The sequence below is a fragment of the Hippoglossus stenolepis genome, chromosome 5 (genome assembly GCF_022539355.2).
Source record: "Hippoglossus stenolepis isolate QCI-W04-F060 chromosome 5, HSTE1.2, whole genome shotgun sequence".
NCBI lineage: Eukaryota > Metazoa > Chordata > Actinopteri > Pleuronectiformes > Pleuronectidae > Hippoglossus > Hippoglossus stenolepis.
The window spans coordinates 19,715,470-19,732,439 of NC_061487.1; the positions used below are offsets into that span (position 1 = coordinate 19,715,470).

Consider the following 16,970-nt stretch of genomic DNA (forward strand, 5'->3'; position numbering starts at 1 on the left):
ACGAACCCGGACTACTCAGTCCTTTAATAGACGGCTTTTCTACTGATTTCCACAGAGTGTGGGGTCAGTGTGGTGCGTAGTCTGTTAATAATGAACTAATTAGGACACCAATTCTGCCACTTTAACTGTCTCTTCATGCTGTCGGTGATGTATTTATTTATTTATATGTTCTTCTACAGTGTGTTTTTGACTCACATAATTGTTGATGAGATCAGGATGGTCTTTCTCAATGCCGTCGTCCAGGATAGTCACCACAACGCCTTTTCCCGTGTAGCCCTGAGCCCAGGCCACTTTGGTATTCAGGTCTTGATGCGATGGGGTGGTCTGGAACAGACACAGATCTGCAGTTCAGCTGTCAATCTGCTGTGACTGATACTTCCCAGAAGTCCAACAGAAAGGAGTCAGTCAGTTGAATCATGTACAAAGATGTGCTAAAAATAAAAAACTTGATACAGAAATAAACACCCAAGATGTGAAAAGGAAGATAAGGTGCTTCATGAACACATAATATCCAATTGTATTGCCTCATTGCTGCATCCGGCTGAGCTGCCCATTGTGAGCATCCTACTGTAGTTACACTGTCAATAAACAGACAGGACCAGTGGCAGGTCAGACATCTTGGTGGGAGCATTTGCCTCACATGCAAGAGAAGTAAGAGTCTGCAAGCTTTGAGAGGACGTGGGGGCAAATCAGGGATGGGATGCAGAGATACTGGTAAAGTGTGATTAGGATGAACAATAGAAAATCCCTACTGTGAAAGGTGTGAAGAGTATGTGAGCTCCAGAGGTGAAGAAGATGGTTGCAGGGGGACAGATTGAGGGAAAACATCACAGACAACCTCATCTGCACCACTGTATAATACCAATAGGTAACAGACCCATGTAACAGAATAAACCAATGTTAAATTTAACTTAAAATACCTTATTTGTATTGTATTACCAAGAGAAAACCCACTGGTGACATATGCCCTCAGCTAAACCGTCTTTGTTTTGTTTTCATGGCAGAACCACAGTATGTAGAAAACTGTTAAATAGGAGAAAAAGTGTTTAAGTCCCCAGGCGATAAAGGGCTCTAATGCTGAATGGCACATGTGGTTTCACAACATCTATTCACTGGTGATTTATGTCTGGGATAGTCAAAGTTGTCATTAATCCGTTGCAGTGACAGAGGATTTGTGAATATGAAAAGGAAAAAAGAGCGAAGATTAGGGCAAATTGAAGCATCTCGGAGAAAAGCTGCAAATAACGACACAGACAGAGCCAGGGACATTTTCTAACAATGTTTCACAGGTGATACAGTTTAGTAGTGGATCTGTCCTGACATTTCATTTAACATTCAACCAAGCAATCCTAGGTTGCCTTGCATTATACTTATCATTTGACTGTGGAAACCTTGTGTTGGTGGGGACACTGATTAAACTACAGCTGACAGGGTTTGTCTAGGAAACAGCAATTCAATTTATACTTATCTGACTGACCGTGTGGGTCGTTCTGACTCTAAACAGAGAGAATCCAGGAAAGTGGCAACAGCATTTTGCCCAAAGCTAGTTTTTCTATATAATGTTTGGGTCCAATCAATAAGGCCCGGAAGATATTTTCACTCAATTCCAAAGTTTTTATGCTTTTGGTTCTTGGTTTTGGGAAGTCATGTTTGGGAAGTAATGTCTTACTTATTATTGTTCCTTGCCTCACCAAACTTTTTTTGCCTATACTTGATTTCTCAATGTCCAATGGCCATGAAGATATTAAGAATAAAACATGTGAAATGTGAGTGTCATCATCATCATCACCATCATTACCATCTGACGTCAGACACCTTGACAAAGAGAGACAGTTGCAGTCATTGCATGGGGAGTTAGTAAAGTTTCAGCAACTTTCACAGACATTAATTCACATTCTTCGCATCAATAGAAAATACACTAGTAAAGGTAACAATCATAACGACAAACAAATGAGGACAGAGACAAAAACAAGTGCAAAATACAACAAATGTCCAATGATGTATATGGTCCGCGAAATATGCTCTAAAAAAATGAAATGGCCCTTGATAAAAAAAGGTTCCACACTTCTGTTTTAAACGAACCAGGTATTGAAAAATCCCCTCATTGCTACAATTGTCAGCACACAACCATAAAGTCAGAATAATGAGGTCTAGGCTGTAAAGATCAGAGACCGTCACCCACCAGGTACCACTGCTTGGGGAAATCAGGGTCTGTTGGGTCTTCATACACATCCCTCCTCTTCCTTTTCCTCACCACTTGCTGCTCCATCCACAGGACCTGCAAACACACACACACACACACACACACACACACACACACACACACACACACACACACACACACACACACACACACACACACACACACACACACACACACACACACACACACACACACACACACACACACACACACACGAAAGAAATTGAGTTTACACAGTGTCACATGCTATTGTATCATTTCCAGGGCTATAATTTCAGAAATTGTTGCAATGTCCCACAGCTTGCAGATGTGGAACAACATGTCCTCAGCTGCGCTCAACAAGTAATGACTTAGAGAGACAGAGAGGAAGAGATGTAAAGCAAATCTAATTTATTTCAGTCCTGAGATGCAGAGTAGGGGGCTTTGAAGTCCTGGAGCATGCTGGGATATGCACCGGCTTGGTAGGGGGCGGGTGACAGCGAATGATAATATCATAGTTCATGTAATTTTATATGTAGTTTTGTTTGTGAGGTTACAAAAAACATTATATATGGTCTCATGCTTTGATATAATACTAATTAAACAAAGGATAACTATAGCTATTCTTCTCCCTTTAATTTTTTTAAACATGGCATCCGGGTTTTTGCATAGCACAGACATTCATCTTCTACAGCAGCCTAAAAAAATGCTGCTGTGAACTGTTATTGTCACTGATAAATGCATCCTTTGCTGAAGTTTTGCTGAGGATGACAAAGTTTAAACTGAAACCACTTTGGTATCACTCGAGTGAAGCGTGTCTAAACTCGTTTCCTTTACAGCACCCGGCACATCTTCAAAGCACAACTTGTTATTGTATTATACTTTAGTTCTTTCTGTGGTGTCTTTTTTTTCTTTTTGGCTTGTTACGGTCAGACTGGATCCTGGTAATGAGGCTTCTTCTTACTTGCTTGATTATATGATTACATGCTCTTGTAACGTGCACGACCTGAAGGAAAATGAATAGAAAATCCTCCAAACAGCTACAGATTGTGGTTTTCCTCCAACCCCATAGTGTAAGACTAAGCCTGGGAGAGTGAAACCATTAACCCTATTCAAGTCACCCTAGACTAATTAACATTTATCTCATTTCATTACATTCAGAACTGCACATGACCGACCTCCCTGCACGGCTGCACATCACATTATTATCAGAACTAAATTACGGCCGATACATGAACCAGATTACGATCCGTCTGCGGCCAGATATTGTTTGATTTTTAGTGTTTCATTTATAAAGTCAATTAATGCAAATGATAAAACATTAGCAAATTCACGGAAAACGGACTTTAAATCTATTTCATTTAAGGTAATGGTTTTCGTTGTTGCATATTTCAGGCAGATCACCAACTGAGGAAAACAAGGTCTGATCCATATCCTCCTGTAAACCGAGTGAGCGAAGGAGGAGTAAATACAACACAGAGAACTGCGAACCATGAGGTCTGGGACAATGGTGAAGAGTAAGAGGCAAACGAAACCCGACAAAGAAGCAATCATGAGACAACAGGGAGGTCTCCCGCAAAGGCTACACATGTGTAATCCACTGCAGCAATAAACTATTTGTTCCATCTCTCTTGTGATGTCCTGAGGGCTTTCCTGTCTGATGACTAAGCTGAAGGAGCCACACTGGTATTGTCTGCAACAGAGACACTGTAGACTGTGCTTTTATCTATAAATCTGTTTATAGAGAGAGACGATATGTCAGAAGATAGGTCTATTTTTTGTTATTATCAACAAATTGCAGGAAAAGACTTCAAGTTATTAGAAGTGACTGTTCAAATACTTTATGTGAGTGCGTATAAAAAGCTTGATCCATCTTCTATAGAGCTCCATTGTTGTTCAAACACCATTAATCCGCCAGTGAGTCACACTTAATGAATAAAATAAGCACTGCAGAATATTTTGTGTTGATCCCACATTCACTGTTTCAGGAAATGTAAATCAATGGCTCCTCACATAGAAGTCAGGATCTATTCAAGGGGCCACTTAAATATTAATGACCTCCGCCATGGAGGTTAGGTTTCCACCCAAGGCTGTTTGGTGGTTTCAGCAGCATTATACAAAACTACTGAGTGAATTTCCATGAAACCTGACTTTCCCTTTTCCACTGGTTAAAAAAACATTAACATCCACTAACATCTGGCCTTTTTCTGCAATGGGAATTAACACAATTGGTAATCACTGCAGGGACTAATGACTCTGCAGTAGACACAGATTTTTATTGGCTCCAGCTCCGATGTGCAGTGATGAACACATGACATCCAGGTGAACGCACTGATTTCTGCTTTATTGTAGATGCTGATACTGCACCCTGTCCGGTGCAAATGTTGTGCCATGAGTTTAACATCCAGGCTTGGGTTTATAAATAGCCATGAGATCATATGTAACAGCCATTTTGTCTTCATATCGTATAAGATGAAACACTCGCAAGACAGCGAGGTGAGAGAGCTAGAAATTTCCAGTAAGTGCATGACGTTGAACATGACTCACCGGGGGGGAAAAAACAGAAAGGCAAACTCCTCTACCGACAATGGGAAAATAGTAAATTTCCTCTTTTAGAGGGTTTACAGGCATATATAAAAACCTGTGTATACCTGCTAATTTTGGTGTTAAATAAGAACCTATTTATTGGGGTGGATCCAGGATTTCTTCATGACTCGTCGACAGCAAAAACGAATATTGAATACTGGCAGCCTCCTCCTTACACAGTACGACCTCATATAGCACCTTAAAAACACAGTGTGCTCTTTCAGACTGGAAAAATAAGGTGAAACTCTGTCGCAAAACTGCAGAAAGGGCGAGACCGAGAGAAAGATGGAGAGGAGGAGAGGGAGAGGAGACGTAGGGTAAAGGCCCTCTGAAACACAGCATGCAGTAAGCTGACTTACACTGCGGGTTTGAACAGAACCAGCCACCCCAAAACAAATCGATTCCTCTCCTCATAGAGAAGGTGTGGGGTGTGGAAAGGGGATGACAAACAGCCCTCACAAGCATAATGGTAAAAGCCTATGCAGCGGCAAATGTCATCTTGCCACTGTGTGATTATTCAAAGGGGGGTGGTGATAAGCGGCGTGTTAGCACCACGGAGCAGAGGAAAAGAGACAATGGAGGTAATGTCAGAGAGAGCGGCTGGATAACAGAGGAGAAATACTGCAACCAGCTCGAAGCTTAGCAGCGCCTAATCCAAATCCAACCATTATGTTTTCATTGCCTTTTAAAAAAAATCAGTTTCCTGTTTAGCAGGGGAAGCTGAACCTTTTCTTTCCCCCTTGTTCTGGGGATCACATGCCCTCACAGACACAAACCGTCTCACTCATGCTGTGGTGTTTTTTTGGCAGCGGCCGTGCTCTGCCTCAGGTTTCGTCTGTTTGTTGGCTGTGTGGGTGGATAGGTAACCCAGGGACAAACGGTTTTTCCGTAGCCAGAAACCCGGTGCCCTGAATTGTTAGAGGTTCAAGCACTGTGTTGACTTGAACTGCCGACCTTCCGACTGAGATGAGCCTGCCAGATGAAATCGCTCTCTGAAATCTCTTAAAATTGGATGAGGCTTTATGTCTCTGTCTCTGTTGTTAGGGCTGCAGTTTTAAATCCAAGATGCTTTCACCTTTATTTGGTATTTACAAATAGAAGAAACCATAAAAACACAGTAAACGTCAGTTCCTATCTTCCTGATTAATTCTGGTCCATTTCAGCTACACACAAACTGTCCTCCTGTTTCAACAGTGCATGTTTTGCCTCATGATTTCATAGAACTATAAAATCCGGTGCATCATTAAAATCCTTTTCAGTAAAACAGACAGGCCCTTACCTCTATCACTGCCCAGAATAAACCTCATTTGTTGTTGATTATGGAGCCATCCAGCTACTAGGCAGACAACTCTGTCTAATAACTGGGTGGCTCCATAATCGACTCTCTAGTTAACATCCATTAACTTTGACCCTGTACACCACCTGCCTTGGTGAAAGTCACCATATCTCACTAATGATGTCTTGGGGCCGCAGCACCTGTCAGGCAGCACCAGTCCTCTTCTCAGCCACCTTGACTTGGACTCAGGAGAAGCTGGAGATTAGTCCTCTGGCTCTACTTGGCAGGTCCACCTTGATACTAATGGATTTGGAGCAGGTCTGTTCTCACGTCCTAACTGCCCCCTTTTCTGCACCGTCCAGGTCCCTCTCAAGTTGCTTTTAAATAGCAGCAATTATCACTCACTGCCTCCAGTGTTTCCAGTGTAAACTTGGCAGCAGGTTGTTGCCAGCACTGAAAGAGAGGATGGCTACCGCACAAATGTGCGTGCATGGTTGTTTGCAGCTTCTGCCTGAGTTGAAATTGATGGGAAACATCTTAAGGGTGAAGAAAAGACTGGATTTATCAGTTGGCAGAAAGCCTCTCACAGGCACATCAGTGTCCATGTTAATGTTTGCAGATATATTTAGAATTACGTAAACAAAAATCCATGTTTACTCTCTTAATTCTCATTCTATATATTTGGTTGTATTTGTATGGTTATTAATAATAAGGTTTATGGTTAAATTTGTTTTTTAAATATACATATCGGCCGATATATGAGTATTGGAATTTCTTTTACTCCATAATCTCGGTATAGGCATCTACCCTATAAATCCATATTGGTCAGGCTAAAATGACTTTAACTCAGAAAAAAACAAGATGTGATGTTACCTGAGTGTTAGGAGTCAAACAAAGCCTATTTTTCGCCATTGAATTCAATGTAGGTGAAGTGCTTTGTTTGCAGCAATTGAAGCTTCAAAACCTTACAACAGAGGAATCTCTTCTCAGAAACATCGTTCCACAGTTGTCACTGTCAACAGAACTATTTTCGAAATGAGTTTTTTCGATAACAAAAGAAAACCATTCAATGTGAGCTTTGCGGAGTATCCCTATTTTTGTTAGCAGGACCTTTATGGCATTTTTGCCCACTCTCCTCTGAGTAATATTGCCTCCCTCGGCTCAGGTGTGAATAAATGCAACAAAGTCCATGAACACAGCTTGTAAAAGGTCATGACATTCTTAGTTCTAACAACGCATTTATATTTGTAACAACCCCACACAGAACTGAAGCTGCAAGTTCATTTGGAAAGTGTGTTTGCTTGGTTTCTCCTCTGCGCATTGATGATTAGATAATACAACCCACATAATGTGAGCTTCTGATTAGTGAGAAAAATAAAAATGTTCATATATAAGCCAGTTGTATTAGCAAATCTCATGATGCCTTCACAACAGAGGGCTGTAGTAATCTTTAAATTTCACATCTAATTACCATCCTTGCGCGCGAGTAAATGCCTTTTTTCCAAAGATGAAATCTAGCATGTTCTCTTTTTAGTGGCTCAGCTTGATATGCTGAGATCTAAAGGCTGCTGGGTGGCGTAAATTCAGCTGCAAGACAATTCAAGAAAATGCGTATAATATAAAATGTAATAATAAGTACAAAGATTGTTAAGCAGAATTATCCTACAAATGTGTTCCTCGTCTTTGGACGAGTTTTAATATGCAAGGAACCTGTCTTTATACAGAAAAGGGTTCTTATTATTCATGAAGGTTAGAAGACATAGTAAGTGCTATCTGCCCTCCTCCATTCCCTCTTAAGGCTTTCACTGTTTAAAGTCACTTTCAGTGAAGTTTCTCAAATTTGAAACAATTTTTGAATAATGTCAAACCTTTCTCCTGTGAATAGTGCAAACTTGAGCTGTTTTTCAGACATGCTGGTGCAGACCTCTGACCTCAACAAAAGGGCCGTCACTTAGTCAAAAAAAGACTTTAACTTAGACATAATTTGTTCGAGGATATTCAAACACAGCCCATATAGCTGATACAAACATGTCATTCTGGATTTCATGACCACTACCTTCTATAGACGTTTTTAGACATGAACTAGAATTACATTTTCTAGACCATTAGGGTGAGGTGTGGCATATGGGTAGTGCATGCAGGATGCTGTTTTCATCTGAGCCAGCGAGGGCTCGATAGCCAAAAGCTCTCAAATCTAGTCGTCTTTCCAAGTTAACATCTTCTTCAGCATGTTCTACGTGAATGGTTTTCTCATGCTGATTTGTATTGTTCCAGTTCTGTGTTCGTCACGTGTTAGAAACATCAGAAAATGTCAGTAAAATGTTCGGACTTCAGTGCATGTCCGACAGCAGCTATATGTACTGTAGGTCTCACTAAATCCCTAACAAGACAAAAAAAACTATTCATTCTGTTGTAATTTTTATGCAGACTCAACTACTGTATTACACAGATTTGCAGAGTATGCCAGGTATAAATTGGTGGATGGCTTGAGTGTGAATCCAGGACCAGATGTCCAAATGAAAGTGACACCCGGGTTGAACAATGTTCCTGTTTTTGGATGTTGCACTAATGAATTCCAATCTTCCCCTCTAGTTAACATTTAAGTGCAAACAATGGTTTAACAAGGATAAAGAAAAGCAAGGCCAAGAACAGTGACTCTCCCAGCTGTTGTGCTGTTTTGATGGGAGGGTTTATTTAGCATATTTGCAGCTCCACAGCAAACTTGGATTTGGTCAGCGGGACAGATGGAGGGGACTGCAAAAAGATTCAGAGTAGACAAGCTGTCACTGATGTTGGCATTCTTTTCTCTTGTGATACACACACTCATTGCGTGCAATCCAATCTGTCTTCTGGCCTTTTGTTGCTGCAATGAGCTGTGTGCGAGCTGACACCAGTCTTACCTGGGGTTCTTTCTGCAGTCTGATGTGCATCCCCCTGTGGCCGGACAAAGCCCTCTTCTCCACGGCATGATGCCTGAAGTGATAATAATCTCCAAAAACCTGCACAGACACAAAGGGAAAAAGGAATGAGTTCACCTGCTTCGACAGAATAGCCTCATAACACTCCACTGCTCACCGAGGCGTTCGTGTGCACATGAGAAAATGTGTTTACGTCGAAAAGAGCTGAAATCAGACATTTGGACATCGAAGCTTGGCGATTTCGGTCTATATTCTAAACGAGTGTCCATTAATATTCTGGCTCGTTGAAACGTGAGCATCTCTTCACTTTATCACAGACGAAACACCTTTATTTTACTAGCACCCATAACCGTGAGTCTTATCCACCGAAGCGCCATAAAGGCATCATGAGAGTTGTATGATAAAATGGCGATTTTATCTTAGTTTAAATGAGATGAACATTTTTATTCTGGAAGCAAACCTGGGAGTGCGTGGAGAGACTCTACAGACGGGAGAAAAAATGTAAGACACACAAAGAGATGCATCAAGAGGGAGACATCCATTACACGGCTGCAGATGGACACGACCTGAGTGAAATGATTAGATGCATCTATTAGAGGGAGAGCCACTTCAGAGCTATATTGAAGCTTTCTTTGTGATGCTGTCGTTGTTTCCTTACACATCCTTCTCATGAAAGAGCTTTTAAGGACAAGTGATTGGGTCACAGCTTTCATCAAACCGGCCTCAAACCTTGGGGCTTTTCGTTTTCTCAGCCCTGCTCACACGTGACACATTGAGCAGCCTGGGCCCTCCTCACTTAAGCTGACCTGAGAGCAAGACAGAAAAATAAATAATACAGATGTCCAGAGATAGGTGTGGGGTAAAAAGACAAAAATAACCAAACAGAAGGTCAAGGAAGAGGACGAGGAGGAGCCGCACCATCGCTCTCTACGCAGGTATTCACGAGAGAGAGGAGCCTCCATTTGAAGAGGAAGCACTGCAATCTGTACAGCTGTGCCACTGGGGACTGGCTCACCTTCACAAGCCCAGTGGAGCGGAGGAAGAGAGGAGGGGGAAAAAGGAGGAGGGAGATGACGGAGGGAGGTGAAGGGATGAGAGGAGACGCAGGGTTTGACAGGCCCGGCTGGGCAGGATGGATGTGTGTGAAGGGGGAGAAGCGCAGACGCAGCAGGATGGCAGGTTCTCCTGGGGCTGCAGGCTCATTCTGCCGACTGGCTGTCTGCGAGCCGCCCAGACTGGAGGCTGGAACTTGGAGGCCCAGTCTGGCAGAACTGATATACAGTAGAGCTGCCAGCCCATTGTCGGCCAACTTGACTTTATTTGTCAAATATTTGTAATTAAGACTTGATTTTAAAATCTGTGATCATTTAGATATAATCAGAGTGAAGATCGGTCCTAATTTACTCGGTTTTAAGCAGAAATTATAGTTTTTCCCTTCGAGTTCATGTAGCTTGCAGCTAAAGATGCTTCTGGCTGCTTAAAGGCTGCTTTTGTATGGAGACACATTTCCAAAAAGACCGTGAATGATGAAAATGTGGCCAATGAAATGGAAAAATGTCCACATAAAAATCTCTACACTGATTTAAAAACACAGATCCAATAGCTTATGTGATCAAGTTGAAAAATACCAGTTAATCATTGTATTCCTACATATCAAGCAGATATACACACGTCGATTGAGGACTAGATGCAGAGATCTTCTATCGTATAATTCCAGAAATCTCTGTCTGTCTCTCTTTAGCATATCTCAGGAACCGATCATCTTATTAGCTTCACACTTGCCACGTGTATTGATAAGGGACCATGAAAGTGCAGTGTGGAATTTGGTGCGGTTTGGAAACGCAATACCTTCTATATCAATAAACCTGATAAACTTTGAATAACCAGACACATCATTTACAGTTTCAGGAGGAAAACTGCGACCGGCATCACCTCAGTTCAAGCACGACACCGAAGTGCAAGGTCCTCAGTTGATGCTGACTTTGTCACATTGTGAGAAAAATTAGACAATCAGCGTCTGACCTCACCGACACCCTCATCTTGAAAAAAGTGTTCACGGAAATGGCCTCTGGATGATGCAAGATTTAGTTGTGTAGAAGGATCTGACCCGACAAATTAATGATAGCCACTTTCTCATTGATTGCGGCGGGGCAGAAAGCTAATTTGCGCTGCACCGGGCTGGCTTTTCTGTGGGACAAAGCTATTTCCTGGAGTGCTGATGTCCTCATTTACACCAGGGGTCTATGGGTCTTGGGAAATTGAGATGGAGATAGAAATGTTGGTGTTGCTGCCCATGAGTGCAGCTGAGTATGAGTGCAGCTGAGTCACGCCTCTCCAAAGTCGGAACCAGAATGAATTATATGGTACGTGTGTGTGTGTGTGTGTGTGTGTGTGTGTGTGTGTGTGTGTGTGTGTGTGTGTGTGTGTGTGTGTGTGTGTGTCAGCGATAATAACACAGCACTGTGGGTCATTAGTCACCCTACGCTCTGAGTCTGCATTACTGGCTTCTCTTTACACTCCTTGCTGGTCACTGCTAGAAGTTTCTTTCTCATATGTTGTACCTGTTTCGCTCCAATCTCCATCATGTCTATAGCTTCATGTAGCCTGGAGGTAAATCTTAAGCAAAAATCTAATTAAAAAATAACCCAAAGACAAAATTGCTAATCAATACAAGGGAAGCAGGGCTGAAGAGCTAATTTAGCAAGATTACAGTTACATAAAAACATAATAACATCCGTGTCTTTTGTATTTCAGAAACAATTAACTGATGATTTGAAGTCAGTTGTTGCAGATGAATGGCTCAGACAATCAACTGACGAATGCTTTGAATAGTTGTTTTAGTTTAGTAGCCAGTATTAGATCATCTTTAGCAACAAAATAATTGTACATTTGAATGAATTATTTTAGTATATTGTTAAAAGACTTGTTTTTGATTCAAATAGCAGAAAACAGACTGGAATCTGTTATGGAATCAGTTTTTACATCATCCAAAGTAATACTATAGTAAAGTTAGAGGTGAAAGTGAAAGGATAGACTTGTACTTGTAAACTCCAGAGAAAGAAGCCCTTTTAATGCACAGTCAGTATATACTAATAAATGAAACATAAAAACTTACGATTCCCTTTGTCTTTTCAAGAGCAGAGCGCTCCATACTGCACATTTCACAGTGTACATGTTTTTCATTTTTACATTCTATAATGATTCAGAATTCATGGTCTGAATGGGGAATTCAGTCAGAAACCTTCCACTGATGAATGCAGGCTTCTGAAGATGGTGAGTACAAGACACAAAAAGACTGAACGAAAGCCCAAATACAACTGTGGCTTCCACAGGGGGGACAGCCCTGATTTGTGGTCGTCTCTGCAGGAATAAATCTGTGAATCTACAACAGGAAGAGCGACACTGAACACTGTGATATGATGGTAATTATAATTTAGCATGGAAAGACATTCCTCTTGGTCTGATCTTGGTTGGAATCCCCCCCCCGGCGCAGCGACAAGAAGAACTGGAATTCTGTGACTGCTTTTAAAATGACATTACTTAAGAAGCAAACACTCGTCTAGATCGGGTTCATCTGATGCGAATGTCAAACGTTTCAAGCTTGTAATGTGAAGAACTTTGAACTCGTACGAGTTAGCACAGACGGATGTGGGAGTCTACACGTTGGCTCAGTTTGAGTGGAACTGACATCAAAATTGCTTATCAAAAGTTTCCTGTCAGTCCAGGAGCTGAGTGAAGCATCAAAATATTTATTTTTTACAGTCTCTTCAGCCCACTCAGTGTTTCAAATGGGATTTTTATGAATCTAATTAGCATTTACCTTATCTCTTTTTTAACTGTTGAGCAATGAAACTAAAGACGATGTTGATAACAGTAAAAGTGCCCCCCCCCCACTGTGACGCCATCCACTGGTTTGTGAAGTGCTGTTTTGAGTTTGGCCAGCGCCATACCAGATATTTGGAGGAGCGGGGGGTGAGCCCGACTGAACGCTTGAGGACACTGGACCCCCTCCTACACCTGTGACCTGCACCCATTGGACGGTGCTAGCTGTTAATCCCAGGGTATCCATGGCCCAATGCATATCGTGCTAATTGGTCTATTTTCCTCTATAAGGGACCGTCATTATCAAGATGAACATCATGCTGTATTGAGGACAATTGATTGAGATCTTTAACTCTTCGTAAAAAAATGTGAACTAATGTTATAAATCAAGTAAGAAGTCGGGTCAAGAAACCGTTTTTGCGACTAAAGAAGTCGCCCTCTCCTTGGCATCAAAGAGAATACATGTTTCAGGCACTTCTGCATTGGCATTACTTTCCAGGGTTCAGGTTTGGGTTAGTCTACATCCTTTAATATGAATATATATAGATATATTTCAGAGTCTATGCCTCCACATCGTACCATATTATTTTGCCTCACACTCACATGAAGAATTCAGCCAGAGCAGTTGTTAGACTTCAGGTTGACTGACAGAAATGTCACGATGTGTCTGAATGTTCTGCTGCGTCCTGACCTGGTCCCTTCTGCCTTGGTCCCTAGCCAGCTGCAGCCACAGTTGTTCAGCCCACATGAGAGGGGCTTCACATCAGTGGTGCCAAAAAGAGAAATGTAACAAGCTTTCACTGGGCTGTAACCGTGTTCTTATTTCACATTATATTGTGTGTGTGTGTGTGTGTGTGTGTGTGTGTTGTGTGTGTGTGTGTGTGTGTGTGTGTGTGTGTGTGTGTGTGTGTGTGTGTGTGTGTGTGTGTGTGTGTGTGTGTGCATACAAGTGTTAAGGGCAACTCCATAATGTTACTTACTGATTTGAAATGGGGGAAAGTTTTCTTTTTCATTAAACTGGTGAGACTAAAATGCACTGCACCTATTGATGAATGTGCCTGAAATGCTCTTTGTGCCTGATAAACTGTGTCTCAAATGGCACCTGATGCAGAAGGTTCACGATAGAATCACGTTTTTCTTATCAATGACCTGAAATCCAGCTGGGAGAATGAACACAGATTCCAGTATTCAGAGAAGTGGTCGTGTATAGATGCTGTAGATAAGCAGAATATGTGAGTGAATTGCAAATGCACGTTTTAATCTTCACATGCATTCTGCAAGGGGACTGATTAGAAATATTCAGTATTCAGCACAGGAAGCTAAAGGTCCACTGCGCTGATATTGACTGTGACAGAGCTCAATGTTAAGTGTATTCCCATAAGCTTGAGAAAAAGTGCACATGAAGCAAATCCACCTTATCAGAATTGGCTTCAATCAGACCCATCTTTCAAGGGAAAACACTGGCCTCAGTGGTTGGTTTGCAGCCATTCGAGTAATTGACTCTACACTACGTGCATTAATTTGCAGCCTGTGATATATATATGTAATGCCACTAACTTAATGGAAGATGCTACAGCGGGCGCATGAATGTGTGAGAGACTGTACTTGTGGAAAAGCACTCAGGCAGCTTCTTTAGCACATCGCAGATAGAAATGTCAGCGGCACAGCAGAGCTCATTGATTTCCACACAGCCGGCCAACCCTTTCCCTTCTCTCGCTCCCCTCCCTCTTTACATGCTGCCCTTCCTTTATTTATGTTTCCGAGTCACACAAAACACACATCAACACAGGGCTGCACGGAAACAGGCTCGCTTACGCTGTATGTACACAGCAAATGTGTTGTGCGTTGCATGGGTTGTTGGGATATTTGCTGTTGTTGTGTTGTTGGTGTCCACTGAGCCTTTGCACTGCCATCTTTTGGACTAATTACAGCTGTAACTCTGGGGCTCGGCTAACTGGGAGAAGCTCATTATTTTTACCCTGTAACAGAGGATAATTGACTGCTTTCAAATGAAGGGTAATTATTTGTTTGCATCTCAGCTCTAATTCTGCATGTTGCCTGCCTCAACTGCATTCAGCGGCTCAGGGGACTTGTTTTCTTGGGAGCGGAGCCATAAAAAAAAACATAGTTTTGGCTAATTATGTGGCTGAACACAAGCAATTGAACAAAATACCCATGAAGACCCTTAGAAAATAGAGGCAGTATGAGAGGTGCGAAAGCTAATTCAGACCATTTAATACATTTTCCTGAATAAGAAATAAAGAGCTATTCAAGCGGCAGTGGGGAAAAAGTTACTGTGTGTCCGGCAAGACCTATTCCTATTCCGGAAGAGACGGCCACAGTGGAATACGGAAGAAAGGAAGGAAAATGAAAGTGAGGCAGGAGAAAAAAACACATCAAAGGAGGAAAGATGAGCAGAGAAGGTTGAAAACTTAGAAGAAATTGGCTACAATAGGAATGTGTCACACAAGACAGAGGAGGGCAGATATATGGCACCCCCGACTGATGCCTGACATTTGGCTAATATTATCATAAAGCTAAATTTATACAGTTGTGTCACCTTAAATGACTGCCGCTTTGTAACCCTAATCAACGATGGTATCGCTCGATGTAATTCTATGCTTGGATAAAAACATGGTGAATCTCACGCCTTGATGTGGCGGGTTATACATTAGATTAGAGCAAAAAAAGATTAAATGGCCCGAATATGTGAAACTCATGCATTTGCTACAAACGCAAAAAAAAAAAGTGTAGATGAAGAAGTATTCCTGATGTAGCTTATTTCTCTGGTGTGATTTTTCCAGTGAGAAGATAAGGGACAGAGCAGGGAGAGAGGGCTTATCAAAAAACATGCAGCCAACATCTCGATCTCTCAAAGATGATGATGTTCAAAGTAATTCATATATGTGCACAAAGAAGCGCACACACACACACACACACACACACACACACACACACACACACACACACACACACACACACACACACACACACACACACACACACACACACACCAAAGACTCCAAGCTATGGCCTTGAGAAAGGAGACCGAGACAGATAAAAAGACCTTGCATTTGAGGGAGTGTGTGTGTGTGTGTGTGTGTGTGATGGGCTAATTTTCCAGCCAATGGGATCAGAGCAGAATAAACAGACATTATGAACAGATGAACAGGATCAATGAAATGTGGAAGCAATGGTGAGTGCACGGGACGAAGAGTTTAGGTAATGAAGCATAGCATTATGCAAATGAGCTGAACAAAAAAGACAGCTGGAGAGAGAATTAGGGAAAAGAAAAAAATATATATTTTGGAATATTGAGTATGCGACTGTTTGGTATTCAGAGGTGTTGTGCTGAACAACCCGAGCACTGTTGGCCTTTGCTTTATGCCTGGAGGCAGCATGTCACCCTGATTGCCACATCGTTCAAAATTCAGTTCTGAAGCGAATAGCACACACAAACTGCACTTGACTCTGTTAAGCAAAAAATAGAACCTCTCCTCTTCCTCCTCCTCCTCCTCATCCACCTCCTCCACCCATCATTTATGTTTGTATAATCCTTTGCTCCTACATGACTTTGTTCCAACCTGTTGGCTGCAGAGCCACGGACGAGTGCACTTTTGCCCATGAAATGAAAAGCCTGCAACTTGTTAGTATAGTAACCACTGACCATGAGAAATCAATGTGGAGTGCACCCAAAGGGTTGTCCTATTGATTTTTCATAGACTCGGATAAGTCAATCTATCAATGGATGCGAGTGGGGAGGCAGAATCAGAGACGCGCTGTGGGTGTGCAGCAGCAGTGATGGACTACCGCAAATGAAACTTTCAAAACGTCCTCTGCCAAGTACGTGCCCTTCACTTCAAGGGCTCATCTCGAGAAAATGGAAGCTGTCAGCACCTTCGGATGTGCAGCAACAAGATGCAACCCTACAGCGAGAGAAAAAAACTGAACCCCAAGAGAAAAATGACCTCGCACTATTGCTTAAAACATCACAGAGCGGTGAACAACCTGCGCTCACAAGCCCTCATCGACACATATACCAACACACTCACACCTCTGAATCTCTGTCTCCCACCCTCCACGTGTGATGAGGTCAACACAGAAAGACAACTCCAGCCTCCAGCTGTCCCCTCCGGCGCGTTCCTCAGACGGTGGCCTGCTTAAAAGCGCTGGGATTCTGTGAGGG

At 42.2% G+C, this 16,970-nt stretch overlaps 1 protein-coding gene across 3 annotated transcripts in view; it reads right to left on the minus strand.

Moving 5' to 3' along the window:
• furinb (furin (paired basic amino acid cleaving enzyme) b) overlaps nucleotides 1-16,970 on the minus strand; it is an 86,524-nt gene that overhangs the window by 33,391 nt on the left and 36,163 nt on the right. For all 3 annotated transcript variants that reach the window (XM_035157613.2, XM_035157615.2, XM_035157614.2), the window contains 3 exons: nucleotides 8,945-9,043; nucleotides 2,183-2,278; nucleotides 196-324 (listed from right to left, as the gene is read on the minus strand). In XM_035157613.2, coding sequence (XP_035013504.1) covers nucleotides 196-324; nucleotides 2,183-2,278; nucleotides 8,945-9,043 — 324 coding nt within the window. The remainder of the gene's footprint in view (nucleotides 1-195; nucleotides 325-2,182; nucleotides 2,279-8,944; nucleotides 9,044-16,970) is intronic.